The 7,372-nt window shown below is 47.9% G+C and overlaps 1 protein-coding gene across 1 annotated transcript; it reads right to left on the bottom strand.

The window, feature by feature from the left end:
* Window positions 1-5,118: 5,118 nt before the first annotated feature.
* FOXG_16075 (amidase) lies at window positions 5,119-6,394 on the bottom strand (the record flags this gene model as incomplete). The annotated part of the gene is made up of 3 exons (XM_018396156.1): window positions 5,119-5,843; window positions 5,888-5,989; window positions 6,043-6,394. The coding sequence occupies 3 exons, from the start codon at window positions 6,392-6,394 to the stop codon at window positions 5,119-5,121; spliced, it is 1,179 nt and encodes a 392-aa protein (XP_018256605.1).
* Between the last annotated feature and the right edge of the window lie 978 nt (window positions 6,395-7,372).

Raw genomic sequence — 7,372 nt, 5'->3', positions numbered from 1 at the left:
GGGGGCTATCATTCAGGTGCTCGTAGTATTCGTTCAATTTGAGCCAACCCAGGTTGATGTTGACAGCGAGGTGATGGCCGTGCGGAAAATTGGCGACTGCTCTTTTCGCGGATTCGAGGGTTTCGAGAAGAAATTCGTACGCGTGAATAAGATCCCAGCTTGTTCCTGTACAAGCCATCTGTTAAAATAAGAATCGGGCCGCTTTTGAGAAGTCTAAGGCTTACCAGACAGTGGAGGGTCGATCTCGTTTTCCTCGACCTTTCTCCGGTGTTTTCCCTGTCCATCGCCCTCAAGGCCTCTCACAACCAGCTGGAAGTCAAGCAAAATGTCGTAAAGAGTCCCGAGCACATGCCAATCATCAGGTGTCATGCGATTCTCTTCCTTCAGGAAGAAGGGCAGCTTGGAGCCCTTTTTGATGTGGCCAGCTCTCGTCAAGTTGACCTTCTCCCACTCGTTTGACGCTCTCTGGACAAAAGAATTATAAAATGGCCTCAAGAGGAGAGCGCGTTCAATCATCGAGAATTGAGAAAGCCACCGGGTAGCATTGTCGACCACAACTCCAACTGGACGGTGTTTCTTGAGCTGAGCGTCATCAGAGAGTTGGCTCTCGACAGCCTGTACCTTCTTGAGCATATCGGTCCACGTGTCCGATCTGCTCACCTCCTAGGTCTTCGTGAGTATAACAAATAAAGCCGGGGACTCAGCCACCTACAACAGCAAAGTTATGCCATTTTCCAACAGAGCCTCGCCTCCTCCAGACTTCATGCTCCTTCGCTGCCGTGTGAAGTCCTTCGAAGACCTCTTTCTCGAAAGCATCCGGGTTCTTGCCATACAGCATCTGTTTCACTACTATGTTGACAACGTGGCCAACGCAGCGAACCCATCGCTTCTCCCAGTCGAAGCCAAACTCTAATCCAAGCTCCCCCATCGAGGTTTTATTGTTACCGGCATTATCCAATGTGAAATACCCGAGTTTATCGCTGATCTCGTACTCCCGAATGATCTCGATAATCTGCCCGGCGATATTCTCGCCTGTGTGCCGCTCTGTAAGCTCAGGCAGTCCGAGGACACACTTCTGTGGCCGATTATTTGAATCCCGAAACACACATGTGATGCCGTATAAGGCGTGTCGGTTACCAGACTTCCAGCCATCGTACTGGATATGGATCTGTCCCGGACTCTTTCGCAAAGCATCTTTCACTCTTTCCATGTTGTTGGTAAATTCTCGTTCTGCGATGGCACGCACGGTCACGTCAGTAATGTTAGCTTTTGTGATCTCGACAGATGGATTGAGGTAGTTGAAGATGTCTCGAAGATCTTGATCGTTGACGATCGAGAAGGATTGGTTAGAGTTGACAATCCAGTTGACAAGTTTCTGCTGGAATACAGTTTTGTCGAAACGTTTGATCAAGGTATTGATCAAATCTTGTTCCTTCGGCTCCTTCGGGTTCAACTGTAGGATTGTTGCAATGGACTGATGTGCTTTCTCGGATGCCTTTGTAGGCTTTTGCCTCTTGCCTGTCGGATCCATGATGCCATTGTGGTCCGTGTACAGGTGACCCTCAGCGTTCTGCAACCCTTTGATGGCGTAACTCTTTGGCCTCGGCCGCTTTTGCTTGATGCAAAGGCAACACACCCATCGGCGTTCCCCCTTATCGGCATGCTGGATATCGTAGCCGAACTGATATACCCATTGACGCACTTGGCCGTCTCTCTCCGTCAAGGTCCAGCCTTTGTAGAGCTGAAAGAGTCGTTGATTGTCTTCTTCTGTACGTTCTGGAACGGGTGTGGTTGACTTGGTAGGATGAAGGGTGGCCATTTCGGTTTGGAGTAGTCAGGGCGTGAGTAATAGTAAACCCTCCTAGAATAGACTTGTTTGAACTTTGTGTACGGGTAAAACGGAGTGGAAAATTGTTGCTATTGCGTTGTTATTGGCTATGGAAAGTACTTAGGGTATGCGCTATTTCACAAGGAAATCCAGGTATTTTCAAACCCCACCTAAATTTCCATTCCTTTCCACAATTTCCACATGTGGAACATGTGGAAGGGGTTCCGTGGCGTGGATGTGGAAAAGCTGAAGCCTACGTGGAATGGAATGGAATGGATATGGATCCACATTATGGATCCATATGTGGATTTCGTGGTATGGATTTGGACCCTGTCTGGTAGCCTCCCAGGCTAAACAGGATGAAGATGCCGAGACCCGAATAGTCAGCCAATCGTTCCCGGAAACAATCACGGAAACCGGTAGTGATCATTCGAGCAACGCTGGGTGAATTCGAGGTCCTGAGCAAGGTCCGGGGTATGGACAAAGAACCCAGAGGAACAACCAAAACATGGAAGAGGAGCACTACGACTTCATTCCACTAAACGGAAATCACGACATTGAAGAAAAATGGTTTAAAGTTGGACTAAAGCATCGACAAAGGTCGTTAAGAGAGCATGGCATTGTAACATTAATATGGGATGGATATCGGAAGGTAACAGGACATTAGCATGTGATACTAGAGTGCCTTAGAGTCTGAATGGGTATGGTAGCTACTAGACACCTTGGAGTGAGTTTTAGTGTATATTTTTATTTGTTTCCTCTGCAATATCTATAGATGTTTTTTTTTACTCTGGTCGCTGCCTACCCTTGTTATTGATATCCATACGAATGACCGATGCTACTCTGCTGAAGCCGGCTATCCAAGCCATGGGAAGACTGTTGAATTGTGTTAATAGAATTGATGCTAGCAAATAGTGGTGTGTGGTAGCAGTAGAGGTAAGAAAATAGGACAAAGAGCCGACCATAGCAGTTCTGTGTTATATGAAACTGGAATCCTGCTATGATAGACGGCGCTGGCATGTACGTTGCTGGCTGGGTAATTGGTATTATGGCTGGCATGAGGACGAAGTATGGTATGCTAATATGGTCCGCAATGTTAACGTACCATACAAAGCCGTGCTAACATGACGGGTACTTGAATGTTAGAGACCATGTTAACATTTGTGGCTGCACTAGCATTATTGGTTGCGCTAACATGGGTGACTGTGCTAACATGAGGTGTATGATAACACTGGATACCATGGTAACATGATATGCTCAGACGCTATGCGACATTTAATGCCGTTTTGATCCGAAATGTTAGATTAAATTAGGGCATATGTTTACATAGAATGCGGTGCTTCAATCGGTTAGACAATAAGGCAGATCTATGCTAGCGTTGAGATGGTGTAATTCCTCAAGAGCTAACATCGTCCATGTTAATATAGCCCCAGTAGCTAACATCAGCATGCTAACATAGTTTTAGTATAGTAATGCTGCTACGATATGGCAATGATGCGACAAGCAAAACAAAATATCTGTAAATAATATAGTCACCTATTGCGTGGACATGCAGTGACTGCAGATTACCTACCTGTGAGAATCTGAGTCGCTTTGCGCAGGGCGTGGCGACCTGGATCTTCCTATGGTTCTTTGTTCGGCCTATGTTAACCCCACAACAGGTAACACAGTGTTTTAGCAGGCAGAGAGAAAACAATGCATGGTTATGAAATTCAAAAAAAAAAAAAAAGGTAAAAAAAAAAAAAGGCGCATCTCCAATCCCATGATTTGTCACGTATCATTAGTGCCTTGCTCCCGGGTAACTCTGCGAGTTCATAAATGTCTGATGTCCGCAGCCGTTCTTCAAAAATTACCAGAACTTGACATCTCAAATGCTGAGCAATTTTCAGCAAATTTCTAATCGAATCATAAGCGCTCCCGATTTAGGTTTTCCAACCTCCAGTATTTTGTCTGCATCCACGTCTCTCCAAGCCTGAAAACCTTTTTTTTTCCAGCGTCAGTAAAGATGTACTCAAAAGGCTACCCGTCGACTTGATGCCATACCCAAAAACCCTTGAGAACGCCATCGGTAACGTCATGGGACCAAACGCAAGTTTAATCGTAGAAGAAAGCCTTCATAAAATTGATCCAGCCCCCCCCAAACAACAAGGAAACCAACCAGCGATAGATGCGACACAGCGTTTACACCATTAAGACCGAGACAGAGATCGACCTGGTAAGCTATCGCACATTATGCCCCAAGAGACGGTAAAAACATACTAATTGCTACTAACATAGAAGGGTATCTTGATGAAGGCCCGAGCATATGCATCATAAAGTCGAAACTAGGGAGATTTGATGTGTACTGGATGAGGTCGCGTTTGGTTTAGAGTAATTAACTTAATTCGTGGCGGAGAATGATTTGCTCGTCAACTATTTCGGCCGTATTGTCTTTTTCCTGGCGATTTGGACTACATCATGAGTCATACTGTGTAGCAAAGTGTATCAGCCGCACCGTTGTTGACGGAGATGCCGGTGCCGACGCGAAACGTCTGCAGTCATTTGAGCCGTTACGCGCTGCGCGTCTGATGTGGAATGCATCCAAGGTAAAGCGCGTTCAGAACACAAGTGGGGGAAGGCAATGGATCACTTACCCCAAGATCAAGACCCCGCCCGCATCATTTCACATCAATCCCTCATCAGCCTGGTGTCGCCCCCATATCACCCTTACAGCAATGTGATCCTTGCAGAAGTAGAGAATAAAGGGTTTACAAGCACAAGGTCGCGTAAAAGCTTTGTTCCCAAACTTGGACTCTCGCCAGCGTCTTCCGCCCCCAGACATTGCTAACTATGGCCCAGGGGTACCGAGACTGTCAGCCCCCACCACCATAACGCTTGCTCCACATTTGTCGGAACTACCCTACTGCCGTTCACCATGACCTCTCAAGCTTGATACTTGCTGCTTTGCCAGTCTTTCAACAGAAATGTTCTTCTATGTGTGTTTGAAATGAGTTGTCTCCAGCGGCTTGAGGACTCCCTGGCCTGTTCTACACGTTACTGTAGCCCAGGTCTTGAGCGTTACTTGAAGAAGATTGGCGAGAATGCACGCACCACATCCCTTGGTGACCTACCATTTTGTGTCACTTTTATTTTCCATTTTTCATACCGTCGCCACTTCCTTCTCTAACTCAGTTTTGGTCTCCCAACCGCCTTCGGCTTCAAAGATTTTACCGACCGCCTTGCCGACCTCCAAGAGGTGACGGTCGCGATATCGCGGTGCGACGAGAGACAGGCCAACAGGCATGTCATGTTCACCCTCGAAGCCCGGTACATTCAAGACCGGGGTATGAAGGCCTCGCGGCGGCCAAGTTGTCGCTAGCCATCAGCTGCGTCTTGCGAGTGAAATTATCCGAGTTCTCGACATGCTCGATCAAGACTTGGCCGATTTGGTCTTTTCCAACTCTGTATTCAGGTAGGGATGAAGTACGGCCCTCGGTGTGAAGCCCAATGCGATACCACTCTGGCACATCATCGAATACCGAAGGAAGCTCAAGCTCATGTACTTCTGCACCATGGGATCTGAGAAGATCTGCAGCGCGGGCGAGAGCGTCTTGTGTTCCAGGACCAGCAATGGGCCAGATGCTCGTCTTGCAAATCGCGAAACGTGCGCCTTCGATGCCTTGGAAAGCATGCTCTTCATCCTTGTCATCCTGGAGCCCGAAGATGTCGGCCAGAAGGACGAGGTCGCCAACACACCGCCCATACCATCCAAGAGTGTCGTACATCAGAGCGTATATTTTCCGACCCTCGCGAGAGACGGGGTTCCACGTTGGTTTGAAACCGTATATCCCATTGAACGAAGCTGGGCGAATCAAGGACCCGCCTGTTTGTATGCCAAGGGCCATAGAGATCTGGAAATCAGCGATAGCAGCGCCAGACCCGCTGGATGATCCACCCGGCGTTCGTAGGAGGTCATGGGGGTTACGAGTCTTGGGGCCGACATGGATGGCAGCGAATTCGGTGGTAGTTGTTTTGCCTAGTCTGTTAGTTGCAAGTGTGCAAGGCGTATATAGAACATACCGAAGATGAGGGCACCAGCATGACGAAGGATTCGTACAGAAGCAGCATCTGTCTTGGGGAAATGTCCATCATAAAGTGGCGAGTTAAACTGAGTAGGCGTGTCTATACAATAATAAGCTCCCATCTTAGTGTCGGATATAACCTGGTCAACTTACCTTTCGTGTAAATGACATCCTTCACAGCGATTGGAAGTCCATGAAGAGGCCCTCTATTCTTCTTGGGGGTCTCATCTAGGAGTCTTGCTTCCTGTATGACCCTCTTTTCGTCCAGATACGCCCAAGCTTTGACGACTTCGTCGCGAGCCTTGATCCTCTCCAGTAAAGACTCAGCATACTCTTGAACTGACATCTTATCAGCCTGGATCTTCCCAAGAGCTACAGAAGCCGTGAGTCTCCATGGCTCGACACGACCGCTTAGAGAAGGGATTGCTTCATTGTATGACCACAGCCAAATTACAGGGCCTGCTACAGCCAGGAAGACGGCCAGGACCCAAAAAATATGCGGCATCTGGTAGCTCACAATGGTGGCTTTTCTCTACTTGTCAACTTCAATCTTCGGGAAGGGATCACCAGTCGAGGGACGTTACAGTTTCTTGCGGTCTCTTGATGGGACTCTGCGTTGGACCTAAAAACATGCAAAATTGGGCTTTCTCAGTGGTTGCGGAGATCAAGCTGAGGACTCAGGCATACGAGACAGAGACAGTTTGGGGAACTGATCCTTTCTTATTTAGGCATTGAGTCGTTGGCTAGAGTGGGGGTGCATCCCAGTTCAACTCTGCTGAAACACATTGAACCATGTTGTGCAGTACTAGAAGCCACTTTCTAATCAAATCTATTGGGAAACAAACGATGCACGCCGTTTCCAGAATGGCCTAGGTGATTTTGTAATGGTGGCACAGTATGTCTAGCAAAAGTTCCATCGAAACCTGAGTGCATCCGACGCTCTAATGAGCCAGATAAACTTGGATTCCAAGGTGGAAAAAGCAAAAAAGCTCAAATGTCATTGGATGTACGTGCTTATCCCGTACCTCGCGTCCCATGGCGATGGCGATGGCGGGGAGGGGTTTCAATGCAGATTCGTCTACGACATTCAATCACGTGGCTTATTGCCACTTCTCAAGCTGACATTGCATGCATATCCTTCTCCAACTTCACACCACCATCATGGGCGTCTCGCGTCGGATGGTCGCGCTGCCAACCCTTCATACACTACATCTCTGGTTCTTGCCTAGCTCCATTCATCTTTTGACGCCCAAAAATAGCCAAATGCTTCTTGCCTATCACAGCGAACAACCGCCCCATAGAACTACCTCCTCCATTGGTCCTTGGTCACCTGTTCTGACAACGATGACGAGTGACCATCCATTACTGAGTACACAAACAGCTTACGGCCTTGTACCTCAAGCACGCCGGTAATCACAGTATAGCCACGAGGCAATTGAACACCGTCTCTGGACATCCCGCTTTTCCAGGTAGCCGGTCGCCA

Source organism: Fusarium oxysporum, chromosome 3 (genome assembly GCF_000149955.1).
Source record: "Fusarium oxysporum f. sp. lycopersici 4287 chromosome 3, whole genome shotgun sequence".
Taxonomy (NCBI): Eukaryota; Fungi; Ascomycota; class Sordariomycetes; order Hypocreales; family Nectriaceae; genus Fusarium; species Fusarium oxysporum.
This window is presented reverse-complemented; position numbering and strand designations above follow the sequence as displayed.